The 18,125-nt window shown below is 39.3% G+C and overlaps 2 protein-coding genes across 3 annotated transcripts; both read left to right on the top strand.

Moving 5' to 3' along the window:
• The first annotated feature begins 3,388 nt into the window (after positions 1-3,388).
• Positions 3,389-8,042, top strand: LOC135146288 (uncharacterized). Of its 2 annotated transcripts, none has more exons than XM_064078444.1 (26): positions 3,389-3,474; positions 3,542-3,572; positions 3,635-3,748; positions 3,835-3,966; positions 4,024-4,416; positions 4,463-4,607; positions 4,669-4,747; positions 4,804-4,919; positions 4,981-5,033; positions 5,093-5,226; positions 5,280-5,371; positions 5,422-5,483; positions 5,540-5,639; positions 5,694-5,882; positions 5,959-6,036; positions 6,105-6,200; positions 6,254-6,319; positions 6,377-6,604; positions 6,671-6,712; positions 6,770-6,891; positions 6,942-7,074; positions 7,130-7,212; positions 7,269-7,385; positions 7,442-7,521; positions 7,588-7,678; positions 7,736-8,042. In XM_064078444.1, the coding sequence occupies exons 1-26, from the start codon at positions 3,404-3,406 to the stop codon at positions 7,970-7,972; spliced, it is 3,084 nt and encodes a 1,027-aa protein (XP_063934514.1). In that variant the 5' UTR covers positions 3,389-3,403; the 3' UTR covers positions 7,973-8,042. The 2 variants fall into 2 exon arrangements, with proteins under 2 accessions (XP_063934514.1, XP_063934513.1); XM_064078443.1 differs by having other exon boundaries at positions 5,935-6,036.
• A 100-nt stretch (positions 8,043-8,142) lies between these two features.
• Positions 8,143-10,244, top strand: LOC135146302 (separin-like). The gene is made up of 11 exons (XM_064078461.1): positions 8,143-8,205; positions 8,264-8,482; positions 8,585-8,695; positions 8,797-8,889; positions 8,939-9,057; positions 9,131-9,313; positions 9,367-9,510; positions 9,580-9,687; positions 9,737-9,817; positions 9,879-9,933; positions 9,993-10,244. The coding sequence occupies exons 1-11, from the start codon at positions 8,143-8,145 to the stop codon at positions 10,242-10,244; spliced, it is 1,428 nt and encodes a 475-aa protein (XP_063934531.1).
• The last annotated feature ends 7,881 nt before the right edge of the window (positions 10,245-18,125 follow it).

Raw genomic sequence — 18,125 nt, 5'->3', positions numbered from 1 at the left:
GGTGCGCAGCATACGGAACTTAAAAGTAACCCAAAACTTTGAGTTTATATGTGTATTGTTCATTACCACCGGAAAGAGCGTCATGAGATTGAGATTACTGAACTACAAGAATTTTTACTTTTTTTTTAGTTTGTTAACGGGGGAGCATATGTTTTTTACTTATTTTAATTCAAGTTATAAGTTCTTACAATAGCTTAAGCTAAACAATGTCGACAGCTTTAAAAATTTTTGTGGTAAATAAGTTTTCTCAAAGATGTAACAATTATTAGATGAAATGTTTTATCTGGGACAAAAAAATTAATTTTATTTTCTTTTATACTACGAAAACTTGGAGTACACAACTATATAAAAATTTTTAAATAAGCAGCTTAGCATATGTGGCAACTCGATAAGCCTCTGGTCTCATTAAATCTCTGAGCCAAAGTTCTTAAATTTTTTTTTTAAAATAGCCTAGCCTGAGATGTACTGAAGACTCTTTCGACTTCGGTTTAAGCGGCTGTATGGTGTTCCTTGCGTGTATCGTCCAACAAGGAAAAATGGAAATAGTAGTATAATAAATATATATATAGAAAATTACAATTAGAGATAGCAAATGAAGCAAATAAGAGCTCACCTTAACCAAAACAATCGATGTCCACTATTTATTTAAAGGCATTTCCTGGTGTTAACAACATAAAATACTCGAACTCAAAGTCGGTCGCCTACAAGTAAGAGTTTTTATCTTAAAATTATATTTCGTGGTTCTTAGAATGCCTCACTTAGCTTTTAACTATCACGCCGGAAGGCAGTATGTAATAGGCCAGAAACTACCAGAAACCATATCATTTTCTTGAACCCAATTTTCTAATAATTATGTTATATGCAAACCAAAAATAACCTATGCAGATGACAATTTTGAAAACGCACTGGCAGCTTCCTATGCTGCTGCGCCACCAGCCGTAAAGTTGCTTATCGGACCGGTTGTATACCGAAATATCCAATGGGCCTTTTCGTCATCGTTGCCGGTTGGTACGCCTGGCCGCTACTATACAATACTCCGACGACAAACTGATCCTATGTTCGTCTTCACAGAGGTCTCAGAAAAAAGCTGACCGCTTTTATAAAAGCCACTGAGAGGCAAATCTGCGGGTGGAGTCTATAGCGACCGACACCATCTTTTTAATGCTTTAACTTACGAAATTAAACAAATACAATTATTCTTTTATTTCTCTGTTGTCTTATTACATTACCAGCATTTGGCCGACTTGAGGCTAAAGATCTATAGACACCTTACTATTTTCTATCTCCTAGTTTAATCTTGAACTATATATTTTTAATTTCTATTTTATAAATACTTATCTTATTATACATATCCCTTTTAATAAATATCTTTTTTCTTTTTCTTTTCCTTAACCTTAATACTGTTTTAATTAATCTTTTTTATTTTAAATTTTGACCAATTTTATTTATTAACCCCACTACAATCCACATACTACCTATGTGAGGTGGCTCAAATATCACGAAATCCATCACAATTAAGACGACGGCTAGTAGACATTACATTGGCCTTAATTACCCAAAAATTTTATGACAGCTTTTACGACATTAAGAAATATTTGAGTTCTAGGTAGTATTTCGGCGAGGACTTATAAAAATAATTATTATGATACAACCTAGGATAGACAGCCTCCACTTTAAGTTAATTTAAAAATTGAACAGTATAATGAGGGACTGCTCAGATGCTTGTAATTTAAAATTTTAAAAACCTTAGGAAGAAAATCTCATGTAGCAATTATAAGCAAAAAAAAAAAATACATGAAACTTGTAACGCAAAAAGGAAAGATGACGAGGTCATCCATCAAACTGTTAATCGTGGGACCACACATCTCGTATAACGCAATAAGCGGTAGGATAAGAAGTAGTAGTATTTATGCGTTCTGCAATATGTGGGGACCCTTTAAAACAAGGAAGAGTTAACAAGCCTTTTGCAAGCACAAATATATATAAAGTCAATACATGTTAAATAGTGTATAGACAGAACTATTGAGTAAACTGCTTGAAGAAAAGAGTGACCCGCGAATTGGGTATATTAAAAATACATAAAACTAAATGACCTAAAAATGTTGGGACACGTGGGCAAGAGTAAAGATCACACGAAGAGCAGAGCCAAAATTTCCTTTGTTCATGAGAATATATATTAGTGTTGAATCCAACTCAGAATACATTATAATTATTACGTTATAAATTGATGTTCTATAATAGTTATTACCTCACAGGGAAAAGAACAAGTTTAGCTGGAACTTAAGAGAACGGTAATTTTCGAACAGATGCGAGTATAGGATGTGAACAGTTGAAAATTTTAATAAAAGTTTAAGTTACATTCCCTTTTTGTTAGTTTAAACTCCGTTAAATAAATGACATAAAAAAGTAAGAGCGCCCCCCTTAAAAACTAACATCACATGGAGTAAAATGTTTGACTTTAAAAAAAATGTATCTTAGCCGCGTGCTAGTTGGTAAGCAAATAAATCTCTCCAAGGCCATTCTAAGTTTTGGTTTTCATTAATTCAAGTAAGCTTGATGTTAATTTATACGTCGACACAAACAGTAATAATAGTTAAATCCGTCTCACCAGGTCGAGAGTTGTAGTTGTAGCTTAGCGTATAAGTGGCTAGACGCGCAATCCAAGATTGTGGGTTGGTCCCACTGCACGACTCTTTTCCGGGTCTTTGAGGGGTAAAAATAGGTGGCAAAAACTGATTTTCTTTTGAGTTCTTATTATTAACAGAAGTGAAGAGTCTCATTACTTAAAAAAACCGGTCTATTTTCTCTATTTAGATTTTAAAGCTATTTTCAATAAGGGAAAAGGGAGGGAACATGTACTATATATTTAAGTAAAGGGTGTTAATATAGTTAATATAAACAGTTATATCGGTTGTATTACCACTAAGTATGAGCTTTGTTTAATTATTAGGGCAAAAAAAACATCGCTATGTAATATAGCCTCCGGCTATAATAAATTTATAAATAAAGGCTGACAAAGATATATAAAGTTTGATAGAGTCGAGAATCAAAAAGTTTATTAAATAGTTTCATTTAGGCTCATGAACCAGACGTTACCCTCCCTACGTTCTCACCAATTTTGGCGTGCTAACAAGAAATGTACACTTACTTTCAAATTAAATGGTTCAATAATAAGAGTTAAACATAAATAAATGACTTTTGCCGGTGACTACGTTCGTTGCTTGAAGTGCGAGTCATGTCGATGCCTTTAAGAAAACAAATCTTTGGGATAAAAAGGATAGTCTTTTTGCGCGTTTAATAGCAGGTACATTCAGCACATGACAGACTTTTGCTGGCAGACAACACTTACTGATAAGAGCCAAGCAAGGCCTTGTGTATAATTAAAAAGTTTGTGTAGGAGTATATGTGGATTCAGTTTCTTACTAGCTTTAAAAAATTTGCTAGTAGCGTTTCTATTTTAAACCCTAAATTAACGTAACAATTTTTTTAATTATAGACTATATTGTTAATAATTTTTTATTTTAACTTTGCTAAAACATAGAAAACCCTGTAAGGAAGCTTCCTTTCCTTCGGTTAAAAGTTTTACTTCCAATAGTATTTTTTTATAATTATTTACTTTAATATTTATTAACAGAAACACCTCCAACAACTTGATGAAGCTTACAATATTGCTAAACATTGCTTAAGATCTGCTTTTGACTCTCTTGGCGACATTAACTTGTTAGAAGAAACTGTAAACGACAGGGAGGTTGTATTATTGATAATATAGAAATTATTTTTTTACTTTTTAAGTCAATTTTTTTTTATGTTGTAAATATGTTTTTTTTTATCAAGTTTAAATTTTTATCGGAGAACGCTATCCACGCCGTTACCTGTTCGAATGCTTGCCTTTATTTCATTGGACTTTTGTTGTACAGAAATCTTCATATAGTGAGGAAGGGATCTGACTCCTTCAGCGTTACTGAGGTACTTTTTAGTAGATGCTAACTTTACTTTTTGCACTTAACACTTCTTCACTTGAAGACACAAAGGCATATTATAAAGTACAGTAAACTTTACTCGGCCGTTCTTAAAAGACATGTTCTTAAGTTTTATAAAAAGCAAATATGCTCTTACTGTGCAAATAATTTTTCAATATTTTTTGCCAAAAGTCAACTTCCTTGCTCTTTGGGCACTCAAACCTTGGAAAGAAAAGTTGGTTTCCCAAATGAGCTCGGAAAGATACATAAAGAAGCTCTCCGCTGTTTCTTGAAAGTTTTTTTGGTGGTTGCACGTCTATCGGAAATGTTATCTCAAGCAGATCTTCTAAGCGTTCTGGAAAACGTGTTAATTTCAGCTCTGGAGCTCCAAGAATTTTTTGTTATTGCTGCTTCTGACGAATATGATAAAAATTCAACGGGAGACCAAGATGACCTGGTACTGGAGCGTAGTAGCTTTTGTGCTATTCTGATCTTTGACGCAGGGTGAGCTCTTTATCCACGTGCTAGACTGGAGCATCGAAGTTGGCTTGCAGGACATTGAGGAAGCTTTAAGTTGCCTGTTGTGCCATCGCTACCGGTGTAGCACGGCACTGCTAGAAAAAGCTGGCAAAGTTTATTCCGTGCGAGGTGAGTTAGTTGGCGGCGGCTATATGTGCATGTATAAGGCTCCCATTTATCACACGCCCAGGATACGACTTTTATAAAAAGGGCTCGTATGAGATTGCCTGCCGATTGTTCTTGAAGTCTTGTTGCTTGTTCGTGTATCTGTAAGCGCCTCTTTCTATACACTCCTCCTCTTTTTATATTTGTGAGCCTCCTCAAGGGGTTCACAAGGGACCTATGCTGGCCCACTGAAGCTCGAAAAGCGCTTTCACACGCTGCTATGTTCTGCCACTCGATTAGAGAAACTCGAAAAGTTTGCTTCTGTTATCGTGTCTGGTGTATTTTTTATAAGCTTGTGTTCAGGCCATGCAGAGATAACTTTTATCCGTAATTACAGCTATAAAACTTTCTAAAGATATGTTAAGCTCTGTTGTGAATTTGATTACGGACGTATAGCTGGCCTTTTACACCTCTTTGTTGGTCTTTGCATTTTTTTATTTTTTTGGCAGGTTTTCGTTCAGAGGCAATGCATCAGCGGCACAGGCACTCGTGTTCTCTCGCAGAGCGCGCTGTTTAAGCTAATCAGCTTTGAAGCATGTGTATTGATATCGAGAGCAGAGCTAAATTCTTACGAGTTGCTTAGGTTGTGTTTTATCCATTACTTCAATAGCACCGCCCTCTGATTTAGTAAACTAGCGTTAAACACCCGGACAGACGTTTTCACTTTAGGAAGGTCAAGGAAAACATTATAAATAACATTCTTTCTTTTAGCCGAGAGCAGCTCTCTTGTAATGCCTTCCTCATTTCTGCGTTGTCTCGCTTATAATAAGAATTGTAGTGCATGCCACTGATAGCGATTCGTACGAAAGTGCTATTTGTGTACAGGCCGAAATGCTTATAGTAATCTCACCTGCTATCTCGCACAACTACCCCTGAACATTATTATCGTCCAATAGGAAAAGGCCCAACTGGTCGTTAGCAACCCAGAACTGTCTTCATGCGACCCGGAGTCCTTCTGCCTTCAAGCAATTACGTCGCTTCAGGCGCGTTTGATTGGTTCTGCTGCTTTTATTAACCTCGTGAAGATCTCACCAACCTTTCACTTGCTAGAATACGTAGGAAAGCCCGCTTTGCACAACTTGCTAGCCGCCGCTTATTTATGGAGAGCTGTGTGCCTTAAACGTCACCTTCCAGACGATGACGCTGGTGATAAGCAGGCCGGCGTTAATTTGAAGCTTCAGCTGACCGACTTTTTTGCCTCATTGAGCGCCTCACTAGATGTCTGGTGCTCAATTCTCGGTATTCTCCTTTCGACTTCTCAAGTATTTTTTATATATTTTTTCATCACTAGGCCACCAACTCAACATATTTAAAGACTGTCCTTTTGAGAGTGGTGGCAAATTTGGGACTTCTCAACACAGTTGGGTGGACTTAGCTTTCGAGTCCGCCTGCGGTTCGCCACGACTTGTTTTACTCTAAGTAAAAATATGCGAGTGAAAGTTTTCTTTCAATTTTTTGTAGATATTTCACTTTCGGCATTCAGTGGCTCGTTTGTAGATTACGAAAAGACTTTTAGACGATTGCAACTTCTTTTAGAATTGTGTTGTACTACGAATGGTTGGTAATTACGCGCTTCCCTTTTTTATGTCAAATGAAGACATACATCTCAGAGAGTTTGCATGAACGCTCTCTTAAAATTTTGTGCATATACTGCATCCTGGTTAAAAGGCATTATGGTAGGCGCTTTACACCTGCGCATTTTTTTGCAGACTTTTATATTACATATCTATTAGCTGAAAACTGTGAGAACGACACTGAAGCGGGTAAGCGCTGGCTGGAGAGGGAGAGTCTCTACTGCCTTCAACTCTCTCTACTGCACTGCGACACACGGCAGCTCCATTTTCCCGAGCCATCATCGCCCTGCGGGACAAATACCACATCTCCTCTCAGCCAACTTGACAGCGTGTTGGCTCTTAAAAATAAAATATTGACTTCCACCGTTAAATTTTATTCTTCGGAAGGTTGAATCTAGCTTTTTCAATTGTTGCTCCTTCTTTAAAAAATACGCTCATTCCACTCTCGTTTAGCCTCCTCTGTTTATGCGGAGGCTGTTCCTTTTGCCATCTTAGGTTTGTGCTGCAATGATTAGTGGTATTTCTTTCCATAATTGGACCAACATATACTAGGTAAGCGTGTAAATGCTGAACTCCTTGCGGCCAATGGCTGCCCGTCAGAAGCTCTTCAAGAATTTTCCGGTGCCCTTCGAGTTGTGCACGTCAAGAGTTCTGTGGGAATATCCGTTAATCTGGTAGCGCCACCGCCCCTCTCTGCCTACGCCCCCTTTACTCCGCGCTTCAGCAAACTCTTCGAGAGCTTACGCTGCTACTATTGGCTTATTCCGAACTGCTCAGCATCCGTGGGCTTGCCTGCGAAGCTTATTCGTGTTTGACTAAAGCCTACTGCCTTTCGAAGGCTCATACCATAATTACTTGTAAATTTATTAGAGTGCTGTACTTGCACAGGTGTAATGAATACTTCTATACCAGCCATGCTGCCCATTCTGACTGGTTTGTGCCACTTGGAACACCATCTCGGGCTAAAAGCCCAGAGAAAGGCTCACCGTTTGGAGGTGCGATCCTCTCGGTTGGCTCCATATTAGCATTGTCTCATCTCCGGCATCTCTAGGCCTATCACATCTATGAGCAGCAGTTGAAAGCCAACGAGGCAACGCGGAAGCTCTGTGTCGCGTACGCTGGGTCTGAGACACCCAACCTCTTTCTTGTAGACTGGTTTCTTTATAAGGTAAGCTTAGATCCGCCTGGACTACGCATTCGCCATTTTCTGAGTACTTCCTTGAGCTACGCGAGTTGGAAGACGACCTCTTCTTTGGCCAATTGTCCTCCGATGTGCATGCGGATGCTTTGAAGGATCTGGAAGGGTGACTCAACCATTTGTTATGAAGAAGTGTCCTTTTTTTTAAATTTAATTGCTTTTTCGGGTCAAGGCTGCTCCAGAGTTCCTCTTTCGTTCTCTTTCGGCCTCTTCAAACTCACTTGTCGCTTATAAAGTTGTTTATCAAATCCTCGAGTCATGAAGTATGCCAAGTCATTGTCCATGTAATATTCTTGATCATGGCTATATAATATTACTAGGAAGTTGTCGCAGACCAGATAAGCGATATAGAAAAAGCTCTGTCCTACGACTTTGCTTTATCCATCATCCCCGTCCCCACCACCTTTCGCCCTCTTTTTTATGCTCGTAGCTACCTACTTATTGGCCAGCTATTGCTCTCCTGTATTAGAGGACGGGCATTCTGGAACGGCTTTGGAAAGATTACTTTTTTATATTCCTCAGCGTGTAACTTATTCAATCTTTTTAGAACATTATGACGACGTTGGTGAGGGCGTGTTGCAGGCGAGACGGTATTTTCAGAGGTGTATCGAAGTTAGCCAGACTTATTCGGCATCCTCGTTGCTCACTAGCGCCTGTCTAGCACTTGCTCAAGTTGTTTTTTCTCTCGCAAATTTTTATTAGTAGTTTTTACATATTCTTTAGACCTATGCGAGTAGCCCCACGCGAGTGTGTGGGTTGCTCCATGCGGCTCTTGCTCCTTATTTTCGCCGTGAGGTTATTCTTCAGCTCAAACTATTGTGCTTTGATGACCACGCCATGTTGAGCAGCTGGCCCTCAAGGAAACCCTTAAAGAAAATGCTTTAGATCAGGAACCCTATTCTCTGGAACTGTCGGACCACAGTTTCCGGGAGAATATTTTAAGGTGCCTTCCTCTTAACTGGACTGCCGTGCTTGTTTCCTTCGACAAAGTTATTTTTATTAAGCCCATTCCCCTTCACGGCATTAATACCTGTATGAAGGTCAATCGCTGCCTTCTCTTAAGCCGTGTACGTGCTGGGTGGGAGCCCCTGAACTTCCGCATCTCTCTTCTTAAAGGTTTTTTACGGTCGCCCCTTTTGTTGCTCTACTTCTGTTCGAGTCTTTGCTAGACAATAAAGATCTCTATAATGAAATCACACGGGAGTACCAAAGCCTCATGGAGTGTTAGTTTTATCTTTAATATCTTGCCACCCACGCGATTACCTGAAGGGCAGGTATGGGTGAGTCGCTTGTGGTCGGGAAGGAAAGTGCTCTGGACAGAAACGTTAAAAAAGAATGGTTGTTTTTATTAGTGCTTTTTTGCTTATTGTGATTTAAAAAGTTGTCATTGAGGTGGCGAAAGAGGAACGAATTAGACCAGATGCTTGCTGTAACTCTCCGGAAGCTTGAGGATGAGTGGCTTGGGCCTTTCAAGGTGCTCCTCTGACGTTCACTTTTTCTCAATATCTTATTATTAAGCGCAGACTGTTCTGCTGGGCAAAGTCAACGACGAGTTATGGGATGAAATGGACCAGAAAGTGGAGCAGCTGTGCGTAATCCTAAAAAGCCAAGGGCTTGGCGAGTCTTTTGCTTCTGCCACGAGGTCCTCTAAAATTATATATGTATAATTTTTCTAACCTTTAAAAAAGTTTGTTTATTATTGAGTCCCACCAAAGCGGCCTTGGAGATACCGAGCTCCTCAACTTGCTGACGCGAATTTTGGGGGGAAACTTCTCGCAGACCCAACTTTCATTGGTACCTCTAAAGCTACCACAAATTTCTTATCCTGTTCTACTTATTATTAAAAAGATTGCGGCACATGTTAAGCGCATCAGCGACAGCCTTCCACCTAGCACAGGGTTGGTTTAAATAGCGTTCATATCCCAGTTAACAGCCTTTCATTGGGTACCAGAGCATTCCGAAGGCATGTGGTTTTGGTTTTAGATAAAAGCGTTCAGTTTCTCCCGTGGGAGTCACTGCCCATTGCAAGGGCTCATAAACAACCCATATCACGTGTCCCTTCGCTCTCTGTTTTGGTTCGTCTATGCCGGAGAAGGTGCGTGGGGTGTGAATTCCTAATGTTGTAAGACTCTTGTGAACCAATGATCGTCTGTCCTAATTGCAGATCAGAGCTTATAAGTTGGGGGATCGACTCCTCTAAGGCGTTTTACGTTATTAATCCGGACTTGGACTTGGCCAACACAGAAAAAGTCTTTGCGAAGGACTTTGAAAGGTTTCCTGTTAGCGTTTTGCCTGCCACTTCAAGAAACGTATCTGCTTAGGAGGAGATGGACTGGAATTGTCCACGGTAAACCGCGAGAGGAGCAGCTATCGGCGGCCCTTTCGAAAAAGGACATATATGTGTATGTTTCTCGGCTTATCCTCGAGTGGCGCTTCTTGGAGCACATGCTTAACTTGCTACAGTTATTGCGGCCACGGGAGCGGAGAAAAATACATTAAAGGGGAAGCAATCCGACGGGTACTCTTTGTCCCTCTCGCTTTTCCCGTCTTTCTTGTTACGTGGCGCACGGTGTGCAGATAGACTGTCGGGCTGTTTCACTCTTATTCGGCTGCAGTAGCGGGAGACTGAAGCAACTGGGCGATTACGAGCCGCAGGGAGCCGCACTCAATTACATGTACTCGGACTGCCCTGCTGTCTTAGGGCTTCTATGGGATGTCACTGACCAGGACACCGACCGTTTTGCCCAGGCACTCATTGTGCACTGGCTGGACGAGCACTTCTCATTGGGTCACTGGCTTTTTGGAGCGATCATATATTGTATACGCTAATAACGCCTGTCTTTAACGAGCAGCCGAGGCGTTGTCGGTTGCTAGAGAGTCTTGCAAACTGAAGTGGCTGACGGGTGCAGCCCCTGTGGTGTATGGCGCTCCCATGTATAGTTTAAATTCTTGAGGTTGACCCCGGGAGTGCAATCGCTATACACTTGGTCTATTTAATATCGAACACAACAAGAAAATAGCGTTTCAAGCCATATTTATATTAAAGCCGGGCGCGATTTTTTAGTTTATTAGACTTTTCGTGGGCTCTTTCATAACTTGTCAAATGCCCTACTTTGACGCATTATGAAAGGCTTTTATTGTATATGTCGCGCGTATATAAAGAAGCAACTTACTGCTATGTATAGTCCAATTTTACTTAGCCTTAAAGGTCTTTGACCGAATTCACCGTAGGAGGAAAGAGTAGATCAACCCTTTAACACTTTAGACAATTAACTTAACTACTAAAATAGTGAGGATTCCATTTACGACCGAGTGGCGAATAGGCAGCTCCAGCCTTACATTAAAAGTCGGGTATAAGAATATTATGTGCATGTTGCGACAAGAAGTTAAAAACTATTTTTCCATTACCTTTTCTGTCCACGCGCTATCCAAGTTTTTTGCAAAGTTAGTTGTGCAGATCAACACTTAATTGTCTTATCTTACTGACACCCCGGAAAACAACTTTTAAGTATGTGCTTTTTAAAGATATTTCTAATAAAATCAACATTCCTTTCTTGCTGGAAACTTTATTTATTAAAAAATGTCTTCAAGTTTATGATAAAGTTGTCTTCATTTGGTAAACGTGATACACTCAAGGAAATTCTAAGCTTGCGTAAGCAATTTTTACTACTTTATTAAAAGAGAGAATATATTTTTAATAGCGGGCTAAAGGCTATTCCTATTTACTATCCTTAGAACATTTTGGCGTTCTGAAGCGTTTGACCAAATTTCTATAGTTACAAAGTAACATAAAGAAGCACTCTACAGCTACGGGTACTTTAATATAAAAGTTTCAACTTATCCTCCCATCAAGCAATTATATTAAGGTTTAAAATTTACTCAATCGACATTTTATTTAAAACATAAACATAAGGATGCCTTAGTGATTGCTTAAACTTGGAATTTGGCACTGTTACTTTTTTTATAATATTTTATAAAATGTATATAGAAAGATTAAGAGTAATAAAAAAAGGGTAATAGGTTTTTCCTCATTTATTGTCTTTCCTTTTGTTTTTCTACTGCTTTTTTCGCTTACCTTATTATTTAATACTTAAAGGTGTATTTAGTTTACCAGAAGTGAGAACAATCTGCCTATCTTATTAGCTTAGTTTAACATGTATTTAATCAGCTCGCGCTAACTCTAGGAGTTTAACTTTGTAGTGTTTATAGTGTAGAGGTAATAAAAAATTTTGGCCCTGTCGTAGTACAACAGCTAGTACCTAGCTAATTTTTAATATTTTTATGTTTTAGCGTAAAGGTTATTTTTCAGACATTCTCGCACAAGCATGCTATTTTTTGCGTCTCAAAAAACTGAACGGTTTTCTACTTCTATAAGAGTTTTTCTATCAAAGTTCATAAGTGCCCAGCAGCTCTTCTTAGTAACACTACGTGCAAAAAAATTTGGGCTTATAAAGTATGCGTTTAAAAAAGGTAAAAGGATTAATATAGTAAAAGGGTCAAACCTAAATGAAAATGAAAAGCTTGCTTCAAGACCACTAAACTTTGCGCAAGGGTATTTCAAAAGGCGTTATTGTATTTTTTCGTTTTTCAATATAAAATACTATTCTGACTTTTTCAATAATTGTATTGAAGGCTCGTAGTTTTCAGTGCCAACTATTTACATTAAAACTGACATTTTGACTTCCATTGTTAGCTTGATTTTCTAACAAGACAATGACCTTTTATTAAAGTGTGTTAAGGTTTAAAAGATTAAAGAGAACCAAAAGAAAGGACAAAGAATCGGCTAAACAGAAAGAAACTCTAACTTTATTTTTTTATTATTACTATTAATGACAACATTTCTCCATGATACATTTGACAGAAATAAAACTATAGCGAGGTCTTAAAAAATATTAAATTATTCTAAAATTAACATGTAAGTCATATACAGCTAAATCCGATTATCTCTCGTCGCAATGGCTACTATTATTACTACCAATGCTACTATTTTTAGAATATAGTCATAAATTATAAATTTTATTAATAAACTATGGCTATGTACCCTATATTAGATTATCAATTGTAATTATTATTTTAAACGAGGATAGAAATATGCTTTGGTCTTCTGTATTTAGTATAAATATTTAAATAATAGCAGACTGTATGCCTAACAATTAGTTATCGTAGTCACCGGAATCCATCAAATCACTTTTTAGCTATTTCAGCACAATAACAGCCTAAAAATATGATTTTAAGTTTCGATGTAGTGAAAATTTGTGTCGATGTACCAAAATGGGTTTGTTAACATACGGAGGGAAAAAATATGTATAATTTCTAGTCTGCTAATATTAGTATTTTGGAAGGTGAAATCCAAGCAACCGGGGTATAGAAAATATTAGATCTTATTATCTAATGAGGAAAAATTAATTTTTGCGATTAAGTTTGCTTTCCCATTGAATAACGAAGTACAATACATATCCTTAAGTTTCAACTTTGTAGCTGTGTAGTTGGTGTGAGCATTCCAATTGAGTTAATAATCGATTACCACTAGGTATGGAAACTTTAAAAAGTTTAAAATTATCAGGGGTATCAGAGCTCCCTTTCTGCAATTAACAATGCGATACTTTTTTGAAATGTTGATTTAAACTTGCCACTCGGTATAATATACTCTTTAAGTACATTAAGACAAGGTTGCAAATGGTTGCATCCTCGGCGTATTGGGTCAAACAGCAGCACTGTGTCATAGATATATTGTTAATGAGTATTATTAAGTAATTTACTCTCTGTTTTATCAATCGTAGAAGTTCACCCAGCTCATATTAGATTGAACTATGATCAGTGTAGAGCTCGTGCACTGCTGCGATGGGTTATCGAAATATTGGTGCATTTATTAGTGACCATGTTTAGTGCACCGGCGACACCCTTTTTTAAAAAGATGCGTAGGCTTTGGGTGCGAATAAATGCGTTGTTGCTCTTTACTTCTCCAAATTGTACCATTTAAGTTATTCTTAAGACTATGCCATAAGTTATGCTTCCGAATTGAGGTCTCCTTTTAAAAGTACTGGGTTGGAGGTGCAAACTATTTTGATTAAACCTTTTTCTAACAGTTTTTTTATCAGCGGTTCGTAAGCAGAAACAATATTAAAAAGGCCAGTCTTTTGGAATGGTAAGTTTACTTCACTATTCTCAATCTTTTTTAAGAACGAATATTTAATGCAGGAGAGTAAATCAAGTTTTTTAATATGTAGGAGATACCCTTTTACATCCCATATATTCCCGGTTTTACATCTTATACTGTAGTTAGGAATAGTAAAAAGATTTTCTTCCTTAGGTTTTGATTTTTGAGATTAAGATTATATAAAAAATTAATCGAGTGTTAAAATTGTGTAAATCTTCTTTTTCCTGATACCACCTGCATCTCAGGAGAGGATTAGATGTGACGTAACAGTTCTCCTGGATGGTTCGTTTTCGGTTATTTATATTTTTAGTAAATCTCCTATATCTATAATAGCCTGTGTACTTCAGCTTTTATTAGTTACGCCACAACGTATAATTCTACACGCTTAAGAAAAAAATTTTGTATATACGATCCAATTATTTGATCAAAGGTAGGAGGTTGTACACTTCACCTCTAATTCCGTTAAGGAGCATTTTGGGGGTTAAATTATGCGACCTCTGCCTTGATGAGTCTGCTACTTATAAATTTTTATCATATTTAAGGATGAACCTAGAGTCATGGTATTAACACGATCTATTGCGATCTCGACGTCCAAATCGTCGAGAGAGACTTAACGCATGCAAGGCAACCTCCCTTTCGCGTGCCAAGGATGCACACTAAGGACACTGTCGATTGGGAATCATAAAGCGATCTTTACCAATGGTGTTAGTGCATATATTGGGGCGTGATCGACAAAAATTGTTGAAATTAAAGACGGTTTTCTATCTTCGAATTAGCATGGAAATTTTCCGAGAGAGTAATCGAGTCGGATAGTGCCACCCGCTTTTAGTTATTTGGACACAGCGCATGTTTCTGCTCTGCAACCCTTCGATGATTTAAATCTGGAGGGGGCCATTTCACTACACGGTACACAAAAGAACAAGGACGTCCTGCCAGTTGTACTAATTGCGGTGAATAGCACACGGCCACCAATCGTGGCTGGAACCGTTACCTGGGAAGACCTACACCATCCAATTACACTGCTCTACCAACGTTTAAATACAGACCCCTATTAAGGTGACTCCGACAATTTCTTATGCCGCTTCCTTGGTCACAAAGACCATCCCTCAGACAACCCCCCAAAACCACAACCAACTCTTCGAAAACTGCTTTTAATATCGACGACAAACCTGTCAACAACGTTAAAGGAGGAAAGTTCTGGAATCCATATGGAATGGTTTTTAGACCACAAGGACTTCGTCATACCCATCTTCTGTTCTGGAACGCAGACGGCGTCTACGTAAGCAATAATAGATGCAGCAGGAATTGATGCAAGGCGAAAGAAATTAATCTGCGTGTTATTAGTGAAATTCATCGTTCCATTAAATCTCTGCAACTTTTTTCGACGTACCACCAGGATCGCCTTGACGGGGGAGGTGGTGGAGGCGGAGCTATTTTGGTCACAAAAAACATTCTACAAAGTGTAATATATTCCAGCCCTGCAAAGCATGAAGGCGGTTGGAAGTTCCCTCCACTTAACCAGCCAGGGGCCCCAGCCGGTAAGTGCAGCTTACAAGTCTCCCCAGCATGCCACTTATTACCTCAGATCTTGATGCCCTTTTTTATAACTAGTTCCCCAGTTATTGTATGTGGGGGCCTTAACTACAAGCATCCCGCCTGGAACAGCCTCGTGAATAACCCACACGGCCGAATCCTTGAAGCTTACACCGACGAGCGAGGCCTGCGCGTCACAGGACCACAGTACTCAACGCACATGGCAAAGACAGAATATCAGACATATTAGATATGGCCGTTTCGAAAAATATTTATATTTCAACGGCAATTGAAGCTCTTTAAGAATATTCGTCAGACCATCTGCTAGTTCTGCTTGATTTGTGCGACGAAAAGGAGTTACTGAGGACATATACCAGAACTTTTATGGACTGGAGTTAATTCTGAGGCTTTTGATATAACCTTTCAACATTTTTCCTCCTTTCTTAATACGCTTGCCTCACCTGACATTGCTGTTGCTGAAGTCGAGGGCGTTTGGAGCATGGCTTATCACACCGCCACGACAACACGTGAAGTTGAGTTCCGCCCTAATCGCTTGCCTGATGGATTAAAGGTCCTTACCCGCGAGCGGCGACGCCATATTTGAGTGACCACGGTAATATCCCTATCCCCCGAAGATAAATCAGCGCTTAATAAACTACACCGCCCCATTAGGAAAGAGCTGTTGGCGCACCATAACCGACTGAGAGAGATAAAGTTAAGTAAAATATCGGATAAATAACGGTAACGGTCGCGTCTCTTCCTGGAAGTTCATAAGGAAAAATACAAAAACAGAGTGCGTTTACCATTACCTACTATGCGAGAAGGCAGTTTTGAGGCGGAAAATGACGCTGACAAAGCGACACTTTTTGCTAACCAGCTCTGCTCAGTGTGTGCTACTTGCTTATTTAATTGCTGACGAAGTGCTTTGTGAAGCAAACTTCCTTGCTTGTGCCGAGGAACAGCTGAAATCGCAAAGATTCTTAACGGTTTTCCAAGAGCAAGGCACCTGGCCCCGACGGTACCATCAAACGTGATGTTAAAGCAATTACCATTGGTGGCTGTAAAACGCGTATGCTACCTCATCAACCCAACGATGGCTCTCGGCACCTTTCCATTGCGGCTGTAAGAGGGCAACTATTGTGATGTTCGACACTAACGACCAGCATCTACGCCAAGCAACTACAGGCTTATCAGCCTCTTGTCAGCCGTTGGCAAAGGTAGCTGAGGGTCATACTGGGCTGCATGAAAGCTGTTGTTGAACGCAAGCCATGCCCTGCCAGAGCTCCCAATTCGGATTTCGCCAAGGACGCCACACAACTTAACTACTCCTTCCCTTGGCAGGGAGAACTTTAAAGGAGGCAACGGGAGCCGTCATTCTTGGTGTCGAAAAAGCGTTTGACCGAGTTTGGCACAAGGGCTTGCTTCACACATTACGCGCCATAGCCCTTCCTACCATCCTTTTCAACGTGATCAAATCTTACCTTGGGGACCACGTCTTTGATATCCGGGTGGGCGATGCGCGCGCACCCCTAAGACCACTAACAACTGGAGTCCCACCATGAATCTCTTTCATCCCCCTTACCCTTTGCACTTTATTTACGCGACGTGCCACAACCTGACGGCCCCCACAAGCGGATTGCCTTATATGCGGATGACAGGGCGAATTTACTCCTCGTCAAAGACCCCCTGTCAAAGACCCCTGCCCAGTTGCGCCAATGTCTGCAGTACTACCTAGGGACGCTTCCCAGCTGGTGTCGTCGTTGGTAAACTACTATTAAATGCGGAAAAGAGCAAAAACCCTTGTTATCACAAAGAAGTGCACTCTACCACTACCGCCGCTGACCTTTGAAAATTAGGTACCTTGGTGTCCTCAGGCGAAGTACTTAGTGGTCATTACAGACAGTAAGCCCTCGTGGCGACCGCACGTAAACTATATCGCGGCGAAGGCCTAGGCGGTGGCTCAAACTCTTTACCCTTTACTTTATGCCCGAAGCAAACTCTCGCTGACCAACAAACGACGCTTGTATTTGTGGTGTGACCGACCCATGACATACGCGTTCTACTGCCTGGGTTTACGACACACCGGCACTAGTCTCTTCGCTTCAAGTGAGACAAAAATAAGCTGCTACGCCTTACGACGAGCGCGCCGTGGTTTGTTCGCAACGATCCCCTACATAAAGATCTCCAGATTAAACCTCTGAGTAACGTTTTTCGACCCAATGCATTCGCTGTCCACGATCGGCTCAGTTAGCACACCAATCGATTTACTGATAGGCGAGGTCAATTACGAAATCTGGACCTGCACAAGCTATCGCCGACCGCACCATAGGCTCTAAGTATATATAATATAGGTTAGGGGTAGAATTTTTTTTTTTTTTAAATACATATATATATCTATATATATATATATATATGAGATTGCTTTAACGCAGGCTTAAAGCTAATGTGTACGCTATCACCTTGTTGAGAGCTATTGAATTGGGTATTTTCTTTTACTACCCTATCGAGCACCAGGAAATATTAATTAATAAATGATTTCAACACATTTTATAGATCTCTACCCTAAAGTGCAATGTTTTTCAGTATGTTCGTATAACTGATGTTCTAACATTACCGATTCTTTTACTTTTCTTTAATAGTTCCACAGATACTAAAATATATCATAGGTTATTATACTGAAGATGTGAGTTTGCTATTAAGATAATTTAACTGAAAAAAATGAGAATTAAAGTACTGTCTTCGTTATATATCCATACGAATAACTCAGACGGATAAACTTTTGGGTTTCAAGTTCTTCTTTAATTTCTGCCGCGCTTGACTCAGTAAACACACTTCTTGAGACGAATTTAAGTATTTATTTAAAAATAGCAGTTTAGTATAATATTCAACACCTTTAACGTTTAAAAGAGGTATAAATCTTTGTTCTTTTTCTTGAAGCAATATATTGATGCCTTGAGTTACATATTTGGCAGACAATTTTTTAATGATGTTGGTTTCAATCATTACTGTCAACGTTATCT

Source organism: Zophobas morio, unplaced genomic scaffold (genome assembly GCF_036711695.1).
Source record: "Zophobas morio isolate AGI-343-1 ecotype UQ-CSIRO unplaced genomic scaffold, CSIRO_AGI_Zmor_V1 ptg000222l, whole genome shotgun sequence".
NCBI lineage: Eukaryota > Metazoa > Arthropoda > Insecta > Coleoptera > Tenebrionidae > Zophobas > Zophobas morio.
The sequence above is the reverse complement of the archived record's forward strand: the minus strand, read 5'-3'. Positions and strand labels throughout refer to the sequence as shown.

What these genes read in the sequence shown, in the direction of transcription:
- LOC135146288 (XM_064078443.1), top strand. Translation starts at nt 3,404, where the DNA reads ATGTGGATTCAGTTTCTTACTAGCTTTAAAAAATTTGCTAGTAGCGTT. An exon ending in CAAAGTTTATTCCGTGCGAG is followed by an intron (nt 4,608 to 4,668) that starts GTGAGTTAGTTG and finishes TCACACGCCCAG; the next exon opens with GATACGACTTTTATAAAAAG. An exon ending in TAAATTTTATTCTTCGGAAG is followed by an intron (nt 6,605 to 6,670) that starts GTTGAATCTAGC and finishes ACTCTCGTTTAG; the next exon opens with CCTCCTCTGTTTATGCGGAG.
- LOC135146302 (XM_064078461.1), top strand. Translation starts at nt 8,143, where the DNA reads ATGCGAGTAGCCCCACGCGAGTGTGTGGGTTGCTCCATGCGGCTCTTG. An exon ending in GTTCGTCTATGCCGGAGAAG is followed by an intron (nt 9,511 to 9,579) that starts GTGCGTGGGGTG and finishes TCCTAATTGCAG; the next exon opens with ATCAGAGCTTATAAGTTGGG. An exon ending in TCGAAAAAGGACATATATGT is followed by an intron (nt 9,818 to 9,878) that starts GTATGTTTCTCG and finishes AACTTGCTACAG; the next exon opens with TTATTGCGGCCACGGGAGCG.